The sequence below is a fragment of the Camelus ferus genome, chromosome 16, assembly GCF_009834535.1.
Source record: "Camelus ferus isolate YT-003-E chromosome 16, BCGSAC_Cfer_1.0, whole genome shotgun sequence".
NCBI classification, from domain to species: Eukaryota; Metazoa; Chordata; class Mammalia; order Artiodactyla; family Camelidae; genus Camelus; species Camelus ferus.
The window spans coordinates 693,366-713,060 of NC_045711.1; the positions used below are offsets into that span (position 1 = coordinate 693,366).

At 52.8% G+C, this 19,695-nt stretch overlaps 1 protein-coding gene across 1 annotated transcript in view; it reads right to left on the bottom strand.

Annotated features, from left to right (window-relative positions):
- SPNS3 (sphingolipid transporter 3 (putative)) overlaps positions 1 to 15,811 on the bottom strand; it is a 42,520-nt gene extending 26,709 nt beyond the window's left edge. The window contains 8 exon segments of the mRNA XM_006172540.3: positions 4,216 to 4,368; positions 5,180 to 5,328; positions 6,079 to 6,145; positions 6,864 to 7,015; positions 7,488 to 7,624; positions 12,375 to 12,440; positions 15,606 to 15,705; positions 15,707 to 15,811. Coding sequence (XP_006172602.2) covers positions 4,216 to 4,368; positions 5,180 to 5,328; positions 6,079 to 6,145; positions 6,864 to 7,015; positions 7,488 to 7,624; positions 12,375 to 12,440; positions 15,606 to 15,705; positions 15,707 to 15,796 — 914 coding nt within the window. The 5' untranslated portion in view covers positions 15,797 to 15,811.
- Between the last annotated feature and the right edge of the window lie 3,884 nt (positions 15,812 to 19,695).

A 19,695-nucleotide genomic window follows, 5' to 3' on the forward strand; every position in this document is an offset into this window, starting at 1 on the left:
TTCTACAGTCCCACTCTGGCTCCAACCTCCTTGCCTTGTAGCCTCCAATACTAATGGGAGTGGAAGCAAATGAACATTTACTTGTTGAGCTCCTGTAATGCACCGGCCCTCATCTGGGCATTGTACACACCCTCCCTCCTTGAGGCCCATCCTCCCACTCTCCATCTTTGAACACCTCTCAAGTAGCCCCCTCCTAACTTCCCTACTTTCCCACCTACTCCTGGACCTACTTCGACTCCACTTGGCCTCTCTTGCACCTCCCTTCTGTGGGCACCTGCCCCTCCAAGACAACCTCCAGACAGGTTCCCAGAAGATGCTTTCTAGAACACGGATCTGACTATGCCCCTGCCTAAAATTCTCCACCAGCTTTTAAACACCTTCCAGATTTGGCTCCAACTCATTGTGGTGTACATGGACCTTCATGATCTGACCCTGTATGGCCTCAACCCAAAACCCCAGTTCCATCCTCCTTGGCCCCCAGACTAGTTGCTATCCCCACTTTGTACTTTTATTCCTCCCTCTGAAACACCTTTCACTAATTTTTCCACCTACCAAACTCCTACTCATTCTTCAAGACCCATCACAAATGTCCCCTCTTTGGGGATGCCCTCCCCTGTCCCTTTGTTGATTCCTTCACTTTTCTCAGTTCCCATAGCACCTTTTGTGTCTCTATCATCAAGGTCATTCACTAGGCTGTGAATTCCTAGAGAACAGAAACCAGGTTTGGTTTACTTTCTCGACTTCAGGCTGGGAGTATAGCGCCTAGAACACAAGAGAGATACATATATATTTTTTAAGCAAATGAGCTCACTGATCCTTTCCGGAATTGCCAGGTGGACAGCTGAGGAAGGTTAGGCTAAGAAAGGTTGAGGCCAAGATTACCCAGCTAGTGAGCTGCAGAGCCAGGATTTCAACACAAATCTTCAGCCTCCTGGTCCATCCTACTCTCCGAAGCCTCCTTTTAAAGGAGCTCAAAAGGATGCTGAGACTAGTATGAACTCTTTAAAACACAAATGTAACTAGGACCTTTCCAGCCCCTCAGAGCCTCCCTGTTGTCCTCAGGGCAAGTTCCCGGCCAGCACAGCAGGACTGGCCCCTGCTGACCTGTGTAACCTCCTGTCTTTTCTCCCTCCCTCACTCTGCACAAATGACCAGGAATTCTCTAAACTTTACCCTACACCTTCCAGCTTCCCTGCCTTGGCCCACACTCTTCCCTCGGCCTGGAGCACTGCTACCCTCACCATCATTCTCCACCTGGCCAGTATCTCCTCCTTGATCCAAACATTTCCAAAATGCCAGGTGCCTGCTATTACCTCCATGGCTCCCACCAAGATGTAAGAACAGACAGATGCAAGACTATGGTTACTGACAAATGGAGTGTCACAAAAAATCCACCTCACCTCTAAACAACTTCTGTGAAATGTCCATCCCACAGGTGAGGACTCATGGGTTTATTCCCCTGCCCCATCCCCTTGGTTTATAGGAGATAATGTAAAGCCCAGAGAGGGCAGGAAACTGCTGGAGATCACACAGCCTTTCATTGGCAGCGCCAGGGTCTCCTGGCCCTCCGCCTACCAAATGAAGCATGTGTGCCCTTAGGCAGCTTAAAGGTGCTCACCAAACCTTCCCAGCCTTCCAAGCTGTACCAGGCTCCAGCTCAGACCAGTCAAGTGACCCCGAATCCCAGATGAATGCTATCTGTCTCTGAGTCCTGGTGTGAGCCGGCCTTGGCAGGTTCTTAAGACCTTTGTAAGACTTAGGATTGATTATTCAGAGAGGCGATGTAGAGGAGGCGAGGAGGGGCGGGGGTGGGGGCAGCCCCTGAGCAGGAAGTGTGGCCAGAGGACACATTAACCATGAAGTGCCCCGACCCCGACAAGGCCTTCCCAGAATCAGACTCTCAGAGCCAAGAGGGTCCTTAAAGGCCTGCAAGTTCTATGCTGATCCTCTGTACAATGGCCCTGGCAAGCAGCTCTCCAACTCCTACTTACATGACCCCAGGGGTGGGAAGCTCATTACCCCCATGCTGCCCCTTCCATCTGGGCCAGCTCCGAGTTTTGGAAATTCTCCCTCTGGCAGAGCTAGAATCCTGCGTCCTATAGCTTTGTGCTCCAGCCCCACCCTCACCGTGGGGCTTAGCCTAACCATGGAGAGTGTATTAAAAGCTGAGGTCTGTGCAGAACCCCAGCACTGGGACCTCCTACCACTCTGTAGTGGGTTGATTAATGCCCCCCCAAGACATCTATGTCCTAATCTCTGGTACCTTGTACGGCAAAATAGACTTTGTAGACGTGATTACATCAATGATCGTGAGACAGGGAGATTATCCTCCATTTTTTAGGTGGACCCTAAATGCACTTGCAAGTGTCCTTATAAGAAGGAAGGGGAGGGAGATTTGAGACGTAAGAGGAGAAGGCAACGTGACAACGGATGTAGAGCCTGGAGTGACACAGGAAGGCCAGCCACCACCAGAAGCTCGAAGAGGCAAATCCCAGACAGCCCCCAGAGGGAGTGTGGGCAGCTGAACTTGGTTTTGGCCCAGTAAAACCATTCTGGACTTCTGGCCTCCAGAACTATGAGAAAAATTTCTGTTTTAAGCTACCAAGTGTGTGTGTGTGTATGTGTGTGTGGTGGGAGGGTATGATCTGTTCCATCAGCCCTAGGACACTAACACAAACAGCCACGTCCATTTCTCATCCAGATTCTGTGAAGGAGCTGAGTTAGAGGAGGAAGGTGAGCCGAGAAAGGGGAGGTGACTTGCCCAGGAACACACAGCCAGTTAAGGCCTGAAGTGGGAATGGAGTCCTGTTTTTTCTCCACTTTTTCAAGCTGCTGTGGGACTTCTAGGACTCAGTCTTTGCCTCCAGGGAGATAAGAATCTAACTGTAGAGCCAAGACAAATATAGGTCTCCTTTGATGCATTGATTCATTCACTCGCTGGAGGCTTCCTGAGCACCCACTGTGTGCCAGCTGGCGGGAGAGATGTTCAAGTCCATTAACAGTACCAGGCAGTCTCCAGGGGCAATAGGAAACAGAGCTGAAGAGCACCAGCTTTGGAGTCTGAATCCTGGCTCTGCTACTCGTTAGCTGTGTGACCTTGGACAAGTTATTTACCCACTCTGATCTTCCATCTCCTCATTTGAAAGACAGGAATACTAGGGTTTATTGTCATAAAACCTCAGACGGTTTGTCACGTAAGATGCTTAGCTCAGGGACCAAACTAAAGTTACAGCTTAAGAAGCAACAATGAGAAAAGGGAAGGCAGCCATGGGCAGAGGGCCCAGCTTGGGCAAAGGCAGACAAGGGAAAGGGGCAGAGGACATTCTGGAACTTACGCAAAGTTCTCTCTGGGCATTAGAGAGGGAGGTAGAGGCAAGAGAAGAGGCTGGGGAGAGGGGGTAGTGTCCCTGAGGCCTCAGGGCAGAACACAGAGCGCTGAGGAACTCGGAGGAGCCCATCGAGGCAGGATCAGGGAGGAGGAGGGGTCTGCAAGGAGACTGAAACGCATCAGACGGAGGAGGAAACTGGGCTAGAGAGCTTTAAAGAGGAGGCGGGAGCAAGTAAGAGGACTGAGATGTTCGCTCTCCATCAGGGGGTCATGAGGCCCTGGAGAACGGGGTCAGGTGGTGGAACAGGAGCACAGCAGGGTGAGGGGGACGGGGAGCGGGCGGGCAGTCCCAGGGCTGAGTGCCTGCCCTCCATGTGGCTTCTGCCTCTCCCCCTGGCCCACTCTGCCAGCAGCTTTCCCAGGGCTGTCAGTGCCTTAAAAGAGGCAGAGAACACACGAACGCCCGTGTGAAATCCCTAAACCAGGTAAGTGATGAATCATCCCAGTGCCTCAGTCTGCCCTCTGTAAAATGGGATGACCCACACTACGGGTCCCTCCAAAGGAAGGTTGCCTAAGAATCCCAACCTCTCACAGCCCCACAGAAGCCTCACTCACCCCAAGTGCCTTCTGGATCCCCAGAGTAGGTCAAGAGTTGGAAGACAGGGACAGGGGCCCAGAGAGGACAAGGGAGCTGCCTGTGGCCACTCAGTGCAGCACAGCTCAGCCCGAGCTAGAACCAGGCCAGCCACCTGCCAGAGGAGCCCCAAGCCCTGGTGTCTTCACAGAGCTCTGTAAGCCCACACAAACTGAGGCTGGGGGCTCAGAACCTCCCGAGAACTTCCCCACCAAGAGCCCCCCACCCAGCCTGGGCGCCAGAGGCCCCTCACCTGTCCTGGCTGTTGCATGGCTCCCGAAAGCAGGGAAACTGCAGCCCGTGCACCACACGGGCCTCGAACAGAAACTTGGGGGCCCAGAAGCCCAGGGCTCCAGTCACAAAGGCCATGGCTGTCACTCCAAGGGTCGACCACACAAAACTCCAGCTGCAAGAGAAAGTGCTCTGGCTGGAGCCGGCAGAGGGCTGGGGCTGGGGGGGTCCTGTCTGCTTCTGCTCGCTCCTCTCCCCTCTCTCCTGGGTACTTGGTCACCCTGGCACTCGGGTGGCTCCAGGCTCCACATCGTCCCTGACACTCCCTAAGAAGCCTTCCTCCCTCCTCTCTGCAGGAGCAACTCTCCCCAGCCTGAAAGGCTCAAATCCAACATCATGTTCTCCATCCAGCAAGATGTCCCTGTTGCCTCACTTTCCTCTAAGTACCTTCCACTCGGCTCATGGCTCTGTAACCAAGAGAGTGGGGGTCCTCTCCATGCCCCACATTTTGGTAAATCATGAGACCTGGGCATGCCAGTGACTCCTGTCTGCCTCCCCAACCATGCCTAGAACAGAGAGGGATGCACTCCCATGAGGCTTGGAGAGGTAAGTGATTCACCCCGGCATCTTCCCAGCCACCCTGAGAAGCTGGCAAGGCTAGAGAATTATGTCCATTGAATCAATGAGGGGAGTGAGGTTCCAAGTTTCAGGTCACTCAGGGATAAGGCAGAGGCAGAGCCAAGGCTGGAGCTCACGCCGCCTTCCTCCCTCCCTTCCTCCCAGCCCGCATTCTGTCACATGGCGAGGTGAAGGGGGCCTCCAAGTCGGGGAGGGACATCTCAGTTGGTGAATGGGAGCTCAGAGGAGGAAGAAGGTTGTGAATGTTGGGACAGTCAGGGAGGGCTCCCTGGAGGCAGAGGGAGGTCAGTGATGCTAGGGCAGACATAGGGGTTTTCAGTGACATGAGGGAGAAGAGGGACACTCACTTTCTCCCCAGGTATCTGACGTCTTCGTACCAGGTGCTCTTTGGGCCCCCCACGGCCACTACCCCCTGCTTCTCAGCAGCTCCCCGGGGTGGGTCTGGAACCAGCAGGATAAGCAGGATCAAGGCCACAGCTTCCAGGCAAGGCATGACCTGGGGATAGGAAGGTCCAGGAAGCTCAGGGTCACACACTCCTGCAACCCAGGAGATCCTGTGGGTGGCTGAACTCTGTGGTCCAGGCTCTTGGGATGCTCTGTGCCCTGGAGGCGGGGGGTGGGCAAGGGGGGAGAGGGACTCATTTCCCCAGAGTTGGTTATGCACAGAGCTTAACATACCACTGCTCCCAACCCCCCACTCTGAGTACAGCCTCTCTGGGGAGTGGGGTGCCCTTGGTATTTGACTTAATACCCGTTTGTCCTGTACAGACACTACTATTGGGAGCAGTGAGCCTGACATGGTGGAGAGCTAGAGGCCTGACTACCCTGGCCCTGACTGCTGAGGACTTGCTGCTCCAATAACTGTCCCTTTTCCCAGTCCACGCCTCCACCTGCCAGGCCAGCCCTGCCCTAGTGTCCTTCCATCCCTGTCTCACTAATCCTCAAGATTCCATAAGGCAGCCTTTACTCCCCCCCAACTCTACAGATAGGCAAAGTGAGGCCCCGAAGAGGGAGGGGACTAGCCTGAGGTCACAGAGCTAGCCAACTGAGCAGCTGGGATTTGATCCCAGGGGCACGACTTTCAGAGGCCACATTCCATACGAGGCCCCCAATGTCTGAAGCTGCTGACATCTGAGCACCCCCCACGGCGCCAGGTACTGTGCCAAGGGGCTAAGGCCACTAGAGGCTGGAAAGTCCCTGCTGGCCCAGTGGGAAAACAGAGGGAAGAAAAGGAAGCTGGACTCACTCGGAGGGCCCAACGCCAGTTCCCGGTCAGCTCCGTCACAGCCGACCCCAGCACATAACCCAGACCACTGCGGCAGAGGGGTGGGGAAACAGCAGTGAGGGGAAGGAAGCAGGCCCGGGGCCCCAAGACCAACCTAAGCGAGGGTGCGCCCACCCTAGGGAGCCAGCTCTCCGCAGCTCATGGCCATTTCACTGGGAAGAGTGAGCCACGTGAGACCCAGATGGCCACTGCCCTTGGTCAAGTCACTGGTGACCTCTGGCTCCAGGCCCAGCCCCAGCACCACTGTCCACTGTCTCCCAATACGAGGACCATGCACCTCCCCAAGGCTCAGCCCTGCCCCAGTGAGGCAATTTCAGGAAACCTGAGTCAGAGCTCAGGGTCCTGACTGCAAATCCCATTCTGCCCCACCCCACTGTGGGGTACATGGCCCGACCCCAACACACTTCCCTGTCTCCCCTCCCAGAGCCGGCCCCTCCCTGAGCAGGCCGTACGGCCAGGCTGCACTATCTCACCCCTTCCTGGGGTGGACTAGCAGGTAGGGAGCATCCTCATTACGTATCTCTAACTCCCACCATAGCCCATCAGTCGATGTTATTGGCACCATTTTTACAGATGAGGAAACTGAGGCTCAGAGAGCTAAAGGGACACAGGGAGGAAGGGGTAGAGTTGAGATTCCAAACCCAGCCCTCCTGCTCTGACGTCTCCTCCACCCAGCCCAGCCCCTGTTCTGACTCCTCTGGGCCTCAGTGTACCACCCAGAGAAGTGGATCCAGAGTAACACCAACCTTCCAACAGGAATAAAGATGTAGAAGATGGCCAGCACTCAGGTCCGCTGGTCCCTCACGAAGAGGTCACCCAGGACGGTGGGCGCAATGGTGGAGTAGCTGGCCGTGCCGGTGCCCACCAATCCCCGGGACAGGAAGAAGAGCCAGGAGTACTGGGCAGATGGGGACAAGACCGCAGTGAGTTCCAGAAATCACATCAGGAGGATTGTTATCAGAGGGACCGAGGGCATCTGGTAGCACGTGCCCCAGGAGAGGAGGAGGGGATCAGGGCTCCAGACACTTCACCATCCTCCCAATCCAGGTTCCCCAAATCACACGGGTGCCCCCTGCTGGTGCCCACAGCTGCTACCTGCCCCCCACCACCCAAAGGAGCTCTCTTCCTGGGCATCGTCTTTGCTAACCAGGCCACTTCCCCCAGACGGGAGCGATTACCCTCACCTCTAGCCCCAGCACAGCCAGGCGGAAATAAAGCCACGGTGCCAGAGAGGAAGGCCTCTGTTAAGAAAGTCCAACGGGCTTCTCTCAGCCCTGGAATGCCCCGCCTGGCTCAGCAGGGGCTGGATCAGGGAGGAAGCAGTTTGGGGAGGGTCCCCCAGGGGCCTGGGCAGGGGTGAGAGCACCTACCCGGGGGGAGATGAAGGAACTGGAGAGGCCTGCTCCTGACCAGAGCAGGATACCGAAGCTCAGCGTGGCCTTGCGGCTGTGCCGGTCGCCCAGGTAGCCAAACACGGGTGCAGACAGCAGCAGGCAGCTGATGAAGACTGGAGGAGACATACAAGGGACAGCCTGCAGCCCCCCAATAAAGGTGGGGAGCAGATGGGCCCAGCAGGCTCAGAGAAGGGAACTGACTCAGATACTTAAGCTTGGCAGTGGGTGGAGGCCAGAAGGAAGAAAAATAAGGTGAATCCCCAATCTCCATCATTGCCCAGTCAGGAGGACTGGGAGGGAAGTGTAGGGGCTGGGCCCAGGCTCAAAACCCAGGCTGCTCGCTCACTGTGAAACCTTGAGTTACTAATTCCACCTCTCTGAGCATCAGCCCAACACTGGAGAAGTCAACATCCCCCTACGAGGCTCTGCAAAGGTGAGACTACAGTGACACTGAACATCATCCCCCAAGGCATGGAGCTGCTAGTGCGGGGTCTTTAGGAGAACTTCAGCCCCCTGTGAGCCGGATGTTGGGACTAGTCTGATTTTGCTCTCAAGCCTCTGCTGGAGGTGGGGGGTGGAAGGCAAAGGGAGGGGGAGGCTGCAGGTGCCTCCTTTGAGCAGACGAGTACAGTTTAGAATGAGCGCAGTGGTTATAAACCAGTGGTCCCTGGAGGCTGGAAAAGAGTTGGTTTTCCTAAAGCTGGTAAAATATTCCCCTGACGCTGCTGTTGTATTTATACCTTTTTTTTTTTAAGTAAACGCTTACGAATTGGCCTCCGGACTAATGAATGCGTTTGCTATTCTGCGAAGACAAAGAAACTGCCACGTTTTTTCTTGACTATACCACGTGGATAGTTACCCTCACTGCTTCTGTTCAAATAAAAAACGCCTCCACCCTTCTCGGTGTGTCCTTGGCCTCCGAGAGCCGGCAGGTGGCGAGGGCAGTCTGACCCTCCTCCACCCGGTCGCACCAACCGAGGCCCTTAGGCTGTGGAGGCCCCGCCCAGCTCCAGGGTCTCCATTCATTGAACACTGATGATTGACACTTCCTGAGCCCAATGAGTGTTCAGACTCGTCCCAGCTCATCCCACTCCGCCCTGACCCGCTCCGTTATTGGGTTGAGCCCCGCGCAATTGCGGAAATTAGGCCAGTTTTGACCTACAAAAACGACAACTTAATATGGCTTGGCCTAATACTCTACAGAGAATGGTCTTTGGTGTCAACGGCATTTAAAAATTTAATAGCTACTGCCAAAACAGGCCTCCAAAAAGGCTGTATCAATTTACACTTGCGTAGAAGTGTGTACATATATGCCAGCACCCTTGCTGAAATTTGATAGGATCAATCGATTTGTGTTCATTTAATGGTTGAATAACAAATAGCGTCTCGCTGACGTTTTGATCTGCATTGTCCGTATTCACAGTAAGGCTGAGCTGCAGTTCCTGGGTTCACATCTGCCCAGTTTTCTATTGGGCTGTTTGTTAATAATTTCTCCCAGTCCTTTATATTTGTTTTAAGGATTTAAAATGCAAATTCGGAGGTGGGAGGGTATATAGCTCAGTGATAGAGCGCATGCTTAGCATGCACAAGACCCTAGGTTCAATCCCCAGTACCTCCTTTTTTAAAATGTTATAAATAAATAAACTAAATTAATTCCCCCCCAAAAAAAGTTTTAAAATAAAATAAAATGCAAATTCTGCGACTAAATACTTAGGCTCACATCCTGACCCCACCACTTCCTAGCTGTGTGACCTTGGGCAAATTCCTTAACTCTCCTGTTCCCCTTTAATCAACTGCACAATAAGATATTAATAGTCCTAAAATGAAGCATCTAAAAGGCAGTGATACGCTTTATGTGAATACTCAACAAAGTTACCTATTACTATTGCTAATTGCATTTATAATTTCAATCACCATCATACAGAAAAATTTAGCTTTGAGGTAGTCAAATTTATCACTCTTCCTCAGGGGGGGTTATTTCGTGTCTTGTTAATGCATATCTACTTTACCTAAAGATTATAAAGTATTTCCCCAAATCTTCTAATGCTTTCATGAGATGTGGGGCAAGAAACTTTTATAGGTTGTAAACACCTTAAACCTGCAGGTCTCCTGGGGTGGAGAAGCCTACACCCAGGGGGAAGGCAGGCACCCCTTCACTCCCAGCATCTCCAGATTCACATCATTTCTGTCACAAGGTGGGAGTAATTAAGGAGCACAGGGCTAAGGGAAGGACTCTACAGGCAGCTACCTGGATTTGAATCCCAACTCTGCGACTTACTAGCTGTATGACCTTCAGCAAGCCCCACAACCTCTCTGTGCCTCAGGTTCATCATCTGTAAAATGGGCATAATAATAATCCCTGGCTCGAGGGCTTGTTGTGAAGATTAAATGAGTTAATGTTACAAAGCACTTAGAATAGTGGCACATGGTCAGGGTCACATCAGTGTTCGTTAAATATTGTAAATCAATTAACAGAGTCTAGTAGCTTCTCGGTCCCGTGGTGGTGGTGGTGGAGGGTTGTCTGACCACTGCTTCCACCCACCTTCCACCCCACTCTTATAGCTTGATGAGCCCTCTGAGTCATCAGTTTCCTCCATTCAGCAGCCCTGCGGACAGACAGCAGAGTGGGTCTCAGGGCCTTTGCACAGTGACCCAGAAAGGTGAAAAGACTGACCTGAGGTCACCCGGGACAAGCCTGGTCATCCAGCCTCCAAGCCCACTGCCCTTTCCAAACGCCTTTTTGGGCTGCCTCTGCGGAGAAGACCCTTCCCTTCATCCGGTCTCAAATACACACACTCACACACACACCTCCCCACCACACACTCATAAGCACATCCTTGCATTCACATGCTCGCTCGCTCTCATACACACAAACTTCTCCCTCCCTGCAGCTCACTTATCAGGGGCCTTGTAGTAGTAATCCTGCTCACCACGGTAAGAAGCAGGGCATGGAAATGTTGACTCAGCTACCATTATCTGTTCAGTCTAGAAGGTTGTGGGTATTGAGTCGAGAGACTCTCTTTGGCTACAAATATGACTGGGAGAGCAGCACCAGCTGCCGGCCTCAGCTCGGAGACAGGAGTAATTGGAAAAAAACCATGATCTATCATGATCTACTAACTCTTTTGCTTGGTGCCTATTAAAGAAGTTTGTAGAACTGTGTACCCCTTCACACATTTTTGGCTGACATCTAAAATGTTTTTATCGTCAGTTTAAATAGAGGCAAAGGATGTGATTTCTAGCATTCTTGTATTTTTTTTAACTATATTGTCATCCAAATCCTTAGGGCTGCAGATTGAGTTCATTCAGTTTATGGGAAATGTCCATGCTAGAGGCTAAGGGGCAAAGCCAGTCCTCATTTGCCAAATCAATCAAACAAATCAGACTGGTTGTCTGTAAGAGAGATATTAAACTGTTGGCTCCATTTTTTTTTTATTGAAATAAATGTGTTGACACCCATCCCTGAGACAACCATCTCATTTATGAGTTCTCAGTCATAGATAAATAGTAGACTGTCACACGCCAGCGGGACAGCTAGATAAGGCTTGGCGCCTCGCCATCCTGGGTTTGTGGCCTGGAGGAAACATCTCCAGTCAGTGTCTACTGATGCTCTCTCTGTCCTGCTCCTGGGGCCTTGTCAGCAGAGGCCTAGCCGCCACGACGGGCCCCTCTGTCCGGCACCCGGAAGATTTTTACATCCCAGGGCAGTGTACCATATTAAAACTCAGAAAGGAGGGAGGGTACAGCTCAGTGGCAGAGTGCGTGCTTAGCAAGCACGAGGTTCTGGGTTCAATCTCCAGTACCTCCACTATAATAAATAAGTAAATAAATAAACCTAATTACCTCCCCCCCCAAACAAACAAACAAAACTCAGAAAAGGGGAGAGATGTTTGGCACTTCTTCCTGCCAAAAGTGGTGGGCAGGGGATTATTATTTTTCTGTCTGGGTTTTTTTTGTTGTTGTTGTTGTTGTTGTTGGTAGGGGAAGGTAATTAGGTATATTTCTTTATTTTTAGAGGAGGTACTGGGGATTGAACCCAGGACCTCATGCATGCTAAGCATGCTCTCTACCATTTGAGCTGTACCTTCCCCGAGTAGGCAGGTGATTATTAAAGGGGAGGTGGGAAAGAGGAACCAGAGGCTTGTTCTCTGGCAGATCTATTTTAGGAAAATAGAAGATCTAGACACGGATTCTCTCAAAACTGGAGCGAGCATACGTGTATCCTGTGTTGTGACAGTGCGTGCACACATGTGGGCACATGCGTGTGTGTGTGTGTGTCCCCATCCAGACACCCACAGGGGAAAGGTTAGTGCCTCATGCCCCAACCACCACCCACCCTGTAGGGGGAGGTGTGGCCGCTCCCCACTGCTGGACAGTAGGCCCCAGTGGGCCCAGACCTCATCTGAGCCCGTGCAGAATGCACGTGTCTCTGTCCGTCTCCTGGTCATCAGGTTTTTCAGGTCCGTGAGAAGAAAGCACACATGAGGATTTGTCAACCCCCAGCTAGTCTCCGGGACAAAGCCCAAACAAACATGAAGAATGAGTGACAAGTCCACAGTCAGGATCTGAAGCTCCAGAGACTTCTCCGGCCTCTCCGCGTCTCCCCTTGCCGCAGCACCTACCCTCAAACACTGAGAGGCTGTTCAGGCACCAGATCTCAATGTGTACTACCTCCTTCTCCGACCCAGACTGTCCCTCCCACCCAGACACCATGCATCCTCAGTGCCCCCTCCTCTGTGCTGGGGGACTCAGTGAGGCTCAGCCTGGCCCCCGTTTCCAGCAGCTGGAGCTAGACACTGCAGAAAAACCCCATCCAGCCCAAGCCCAGGGCCCCAGCTCCAGGGCAGGGGCCTCCCTCCTTACCCGTCTGAAGCAAACCAGCATTGCTGTCACTGATCCGGAAAAACTTCTGTACGTCCAGCAGCACTCCTGTGGACAGACAGACAGTGCTCGGGAAGTGGGAATAGCCTGCCAGGCCACTAACAGCAGCTGCCCCCGCGTTTGGAACAGGCCCACAGCTGACCAGCACAGCACAATTGTGACCCCTGGGCCCACCCGTTCTCCCCATCCCCGCCCCCCACGCGCATGCGCACAACCACACACATGCGCAGACACAGTTTCAGGAGCCGGCACGCAGAGACGTGCGGACATCAAACATCCCTGGAAACACACATCCATGCACAAGCATGCATGCCCAGACACAGACACACAGTCATGCGGATCCACATAGGTACATACAAACAGGCATGCCCAGAACCATACACTCACAGAGGCAGAGATACAGATATACACACGGGAGCCTGCACGCACCGACATATAAGCCCAGTCTCGGACACCCAGACACCCAGACACACATACAGCTAGACGTACACATAAAGACGCCCCACATCAGAGCGACTGGCAACCATTCACTTAGATTACACGGTAAACAGAAGTCCCCGGGATCGTGCAACACAGCGGCCCTGCTGGTGTCCAAACTCCAGACATCCACAGACATACGTATACACACATGAGCGTGTACACATAGTCATACGTGCTCTGGCCTGCATGTGTACACACACAAGCATACTTTTCCAGAGGCAACCCAGACATGAGAGTGCCCATGAATGCCTCAGAGACAGGTCCCACTTAGGTCCCATCTTAGCCCCATCTCCCTGAGGGTGGCAGGCTCTGGCTCTGCGCTAGGAGTCTCTGAAGCTAGGCCATGGGGTGCTGCAGTGGGGGCCGCTCAGCCTAATGCAGAGAGAGGAAGCGGGCCACTGGGCACCAGGCTCTATTGCCTGAAATCCCCTCAGCCCCTTGGTGGTATTTCAAAGTTAGTCAGGGTGCGAGGCACCTGCTTCTCTGAGCTGTGAGGCTCTGTCCCTGTCATTACTCTGATTGAGTTATAGGATGGCTGAGGGCCAGGTCCTGAGCTGGACACAGAGTTGTTTCCCTAAGAGGAAACTATCACTGTCCCCATTATACAGATGAAGAAACAAAGGTCTGGCCACCCACGGTGGTGCAGCTGGAACTGGGGGAGCCAGGACTAGCATCCTAGGCAGAGGCAGCCCGCCCTCCACCCAGCGTCACAAGTGGGGCCCTGCAGAAACACCCCACAGCAGGAATAAAGGCCTACAATCCACACCCCAGAGACCTGCCAGTCAGTGAAGAAAAACCAAAGAATCAGCGAATCAAAGTAAAAGATTTTTGTTCTGACATTCACTTTGGACCCAATTGCCACAGCACCCAAATACCCACTTGTACGTCTTCCCTTTCAGTATTTTTCATTACACAAATGAGACATAGTCATTGGAAAGAAACAGAAACACAGATAAGCAAGTTAAGTGGCTAAGTAAAAATGCTCTCTAATTGCACTCACATTGGGGAACGGGACTCTGCCCCTCATTTTGGCTCCTCCCAGCCCGGTGCTGCTCTGTGGGCAGCCTGGGGCCAAGTGTGGGTCCGGCCTCCCAAAGACCTGCTTCCCACAAGAGAATTCTCCTTGCATGAGAATCACCTGCCCCCAGCAGTCCCCAGGCACTGGGCGGGGTGTCATTTCCCAGGGCCTCCCTCAACCCAATAACCTGGGCCGCTTCTCACACAGCCAGAGGAAGGGCCTCAGGCTGGCAGGACTCAGGGGCCGCGAGTCCAGCCAGGGCCTCTCAAGGCGAGTGACAGCGAGAGCAGGGCCCCCAGCCTGCGCAGCTGTGAGAGCACCACACCCCTGGTTGCCCCACTCCTGCCCTCTCCCCTTCTCTTCACACCCCCTGCCTCCCCCGAGTCCAGGACCCTCAGCTTCAGCCTGATCCACCGCAGTAGCCTCTGAAACACCTCCCTGTCTCCTTTAGCCTCCAATCTCCCCACTTGAAAAATGTTCCACGGCTCCCCATTTCCTCAGGAGAAACAGCAAGCTCCCAGCCTGGCACCCAAGAAGACTATGATCAGGCCCCAAAACCCCTTTTAGAATAATTTCCTGCTTTCTCCCCCTCCCTCCAGCCCAGATCAGAGGTGCACTTTCGCCCCATGTGCCTTGGCTCAGGCTGACCCCTCTCTCTGAATGCCCTGGCCTCACCCCATTCCTTCCCTGCCTTACTGGTTTTCTCAGCCTTCAAGACCCAAACCATATGCCCCTCCTCTGTGAATTCTGCCGGAAGCCTCAGTTTTTCATCCTGGGGCTGCCCAGCTGATGCCCTCCCGGATGTCCTGGATTAGAGTTACTCATGCATGCGTTCTGTGTTGCCCTGAGCTCGTCCAAGACAGACACCCACCTGGTCTGGTGCTGTCTGTCTGCAACCCCTGAGTCCCAGTCAATCCATAGCTGTGAGCTGCTAACTGATGAATCAATATTCTGGCCTCAGGGATGCCCAGCTGCCGCAGGAGCCCCCTCTGAGCTCCACGGCAGGTCTGTGCTTCCATCATCCCGCATCTCTCTGCCTTATGGGAGTCTTGTTAACGCGTTCCTCCCTCTGCCCCTTGAGATGGTCATTCCTGAGTTCAGGAGCTACAAGGCTGACTTACCCTCCCCTGGATCCCCAAGGCCTACCAGAGGGTCCCTCCCACAGTGCTCAGTCCATCTTGAGTGAATCCGTGATCAAGAGAGAAGAGGTTGAATCTTGAATGAATGAATGAATGAATGAGTGAATGAGTCAGTCAATCAGTGAGTGACATGAAGACAGTGCAAGCTGAGCCCTGGGGCCTAAAGGAAGGCGGAGTGTGCAAGGTTTGCACGCAACCTGCTGCCCCAGGAACACCCAGCCACCTAGTTCTTGCTTGGTAGTAGGGTCAGGCTCCCCTGTCCACCATGAGCTCACCCCGATGTTGCACCCAGAACCACCAGAACTTTGCCCGAGGCCCAGTCCTCCCTTCTGTCCTCACGCACCCATCCTCTGTCATGCAACCATGCCTGTGTGCATGCTCTTAATTTGGGGCTGGATTGGGAACTCAGTTGGCCCTCCCCCCATTCAGGCAGAGCTTAAACCACCCCTTGGGGTGAGAACAGCATGGATGTGCTCCCCAAGAAGAAAGTTTGTTGGACAGAAGGCCACTGTGGATACAGGACAGCCAGCAGGTAGATGGGCAGGTACCACCCAGGATGCCCGTCCCCTTCCTCACCTGCGATGATGAACCAGTTCATGTAGTTCAGGAGGTTGATGTAGCAGAGCACCGCGGCAGCCAGGTAAACTCTCCAGCGGGACAGGCTCCAAGGGGGCGAGAGTGGTCGGAGAGGGACACTGACCTGAGCCCAGCTCTGGGGACTGGCCCTGAGGTCCCTCCAGCCCAGGCTCCCCGCACTTCATGGACATGCCCCCAGCCTCCCCAGCCTGCAGCTCCCCACCCAGGATCGGTGCCGGGGCAAAGACACATCAGCTCTGCACCGAGTCACTTCCTGTGGGCTCCCAGCCTCCCAACCTCAAAGCAGCTTCCCTAACCACTGAGTATCTTATCGCAGGTCCCTGTTGAGCCCACTGCAGCCTCGCCGGTGAGATTTCACCATCTCCAGCCTCTGAGGCCTGCTGGGGGGAGGAGAGCTCCTGGCCCCGCCACCCAGAGTAGATGGCCCTTTTGACCTAGGCTGCAGCTGCCATGGCCGCAGTGAGGAAGAGAAGCTTTGCAGGACAGGAAGTGAGATGAGTCTCCCAGAGTCCTGTGCACTGTGAGAGGGTCTGTGAAGGAGGGACTCGAAGCCGGGTCATATCAGGAAGGCTGGGTGTGGGCCAGGAGAGTGCACTGAGCTGGACCGTCAGAGGAGGCCAACACCTGCTCCTAACATCCCACCTAGAGAAACAAAGACGGCGAGTGGCTGCCGAATGGGAAGGCAGCCTGTGGGCAAAACTCATTCATGGATGCAAAATCTGGAGGGAGATTTTTGATGAGGGGCATGATATTGGCATGGTCTTCAAGTGTCTCCTTATGGATTGTTTCTTAGTAGCAGGTGGGAGGAGGGTAACAATGCAGGAGATGAATCAGGCAACATTTTGACGGAAGGACTAAAATAGCATTACCAGATCTTTAAGGGTTGGGGAAGGAAGTGTTTGGCTTGGTAACTCCGTCTCGATGTGGTTCGAGAATTCTCCTCTGGTTCACCGTCACGGCCATGTATTTGTCCATTCCTGAAACGGCCACTGCGCACATCCACAGGCTCACTAACTGCATGGATGGTCTTGGGGAAACCCAGGGAAGTTCAAAATCAGGGCCTCCAGCACGAGCACATGGCTGGCACGCCGGTGCTGGCTTTGGGTCCTCTCCGCAGGACCGCCTGAGTGTCCTCACAGTCTGGCATCACGGCCAAGACCCTACCCCAGAGCTGGACTCACCACTCACTGACCCTCTGATCTTAGGCAAATCAACCTCTCTGTGCCTCCATTTCCTCATCTATAAAATGGGGGTGATAATAGTACGTAACTCACAGCGTTGTTGTGGTTTAAATGAGTTTGAAAAGAAGTACCTAGACCTTCAGCTGGTAAGGAAGAAGCGCTATGTCACTGTTTGTTAAATAAAATAGGGTTTTCCCCGGCACACGTAGATGAGGCTTTGGTCTCAGCCCTGCCCTCAGGGCTGAGGAGTGACGAGCAGAGCTATGTCCTCAAGTATGAGTGAGAACCCAAGCACACAAGTGCGCACCTGCGTGCGTGCGCACGCACACACACACACACACACTCATGCAAACCACACAAGAGGGTGCATTGCAACTAGTCAACACCAGGACAGACCTGCCACCATCTGGACGCTACTGCCCCAGGCAAGGCTGGTCACAGTCATCCCTGTCTAGAGTCCAGCCCTCACTGTGCCAGCCCAGAAGGCCACCCTGTCTTGGCTTTCAGAGCAAAGGAGCAGCTGAAGGAGTCAGAATCCCCAGCATTAGTCAAATCCAGGAGGCTGGGTGTCGGCCAGGAGCACAGCATCGGAATACGATCAACTGCCCTGGACTCCTGGGCTTCCAAAGTTGGGATCCCTCCAGGGACCCAGGATTTGACCCCCAAAAGGGTTCTGGAAGAAGAGACTTTGTCCCAGAGGCATTTTAGGAACAAATTGGAAGAACATCATGTCCCAGGAGCAGGAGGCCAGCGGGAGGCAACACAGTGTCCTAGATGACCAAGAAAGAATCCTGGGTTCCCACACCACGAGGCGCAAACAGGATGCCTTCCCATGCTTAGTCTCAGCTTCCCTATTTGGTCGTTGGTGGTCATGGTGGCAGAGGGACTGGATGGCCCTCAGCTTCACAGTTGGTGTGTATGTCTCTCACTTGAAGGGTCAGGAAGTAGAAGGTTTCAGGCTTGGTTAACTCAGTAGCACCATGATGTCATCAAAGACATCAGTGTTCGAGGGGAAGGTATAGCCCAAGTGGCAGAGCGCATGCTCAGCATGCACAAGGTCCAGTACCTCCTCTAAAAATAAATAAATGAATAAACCTAACTACCTTCCTCCTCAAAAAAAAAAAAAAAAAAAAAGATACCAGTGTTTTCCATTTTTCCTCCCTGAAATCTTTATAGAGTTCACCTTTGAGTACATATCCATTGCTGCATAACAAACTCCCCCCAAAACATATGGCTTTAAGCAACAAGAGTTTTTTATTATCCCTCATGGCTCCGGTGGGTCAGCAATTTGGAAGCAGCCTATTGGCCATTCTGGCTCGGTCCCTCAGGTGGGTGCAGCGAGATGTCCGAGACAACACTCATCCGAAGGCTTGACTGGGGCTGGAGGGCCCCTTTCCTAGGTGGCTCACCCACGTGGCTGGCACACTGGTGCTGGCTGTTTGGTCCTCGCCACAGGACTGCCTGAGTGTCCTCACCATAGGGCAGGTGTCCCTGAGTGTCCTTACAGTGTGGTGGCTGGGTCCGCCAGACGGAGCAATCCAATAGGGGCCAAGGCAGAGACACCAATACCTTTCACAACCTAGACTTCTAGGTCTGTATTCTGCTGTGTTCTAGTCGGTCACACAGGCCAGCCCTGATTCACTGTGGGAGAGGACCACACGAAGGCATGAACACCAGGAGGCACAGCTCACTGGAGAGCCTCTTGGAGGCTTGCGACCACAGCCTTCACCCACTTGTCATCTCACATACAAGAAGGAAAGAATGTGCAGCAACATGGATGGACCTAGAGATCATCTTTCCAAGTGAAGTAAGTCAGACACAGATAAATCTCATATGACATCACTTATATGTGGAATCTTAAAAATGACAGAAATGAACTTATTTACAAAACAGAAGTAGAGTCACACAGAAAACAAACATAGTTACCAAAGGGGAGGGAGGGATAAATTAGGAGTTTGGGATTAGCAGATACACATTACTATATATAAAATAAACAACAAAGTCCTACTGTATAGCCCAGGGAACTATATTCAACATCTTGTAATAACCTATAATAGAAAAGAATCTGAAAAAATAGATATATATTCTTTTATTTTATATACACACACACACACACATATATACATATATAACTGAAGCATTTTGCTATACACCTGAAACTAACACAACATGCAAACCAACTACACTTCAATTTAAAAAAAAAGAAGGAAGGAGATTTCTCCTGAAATATGTTCATGTATATTTATCTGGGAGGAAAACCTTTCCCAGAAATCCCCCAGCTGGCATTCCTTCAGGACCCTCCAACCAGGTTTCAGCCACATGTCCATGCCCCCGGTGCAAAAGAAGCTGGGGAGGAGGTCACCATGGGAGGCTGCCTCCGTCAGTGAAGAAGAGGAAGGAAAGTAGCCGTTGGGTGAGCAAATAAAGCCTTTCACAGATAGCTAACCACCTCGGTGCCTGAGAGGGTCGCCTGCCCCACAAGAGGAAGGGAGCAACCGCACTCCCAGGAAAAGGGGTGTCATGTGACCCCTTATGTTTGGAGAGTTTAAACAAGTCCTTGGTGTGTGTTCCCAAGGAGAAAAGGAAAACAAATTCTGGATCTAGACAGCAGCAGATGCCAAAAACTGTCCAAACCCAGGGCTCCTGAAACTAGCAGTCACCCTAGCCGGTGGGAAGTATACAGGAAAGAGAGCTCATGAAATTGAGAGCCACAAGCTTGGAATCTCAAGCCTGGGAGCCTCCAGCTGACTTTAGCCCACATTCTCAGAGACGCACCAGCATCATTCACCAAGTCCTGCAGATAGGTTGGGACCAGGCTCCAATAGCGGCACCATGTGGCCATAAGGAGCAACAGCAGCCATGAACTATTCCAGGCACAGTGTTAAATT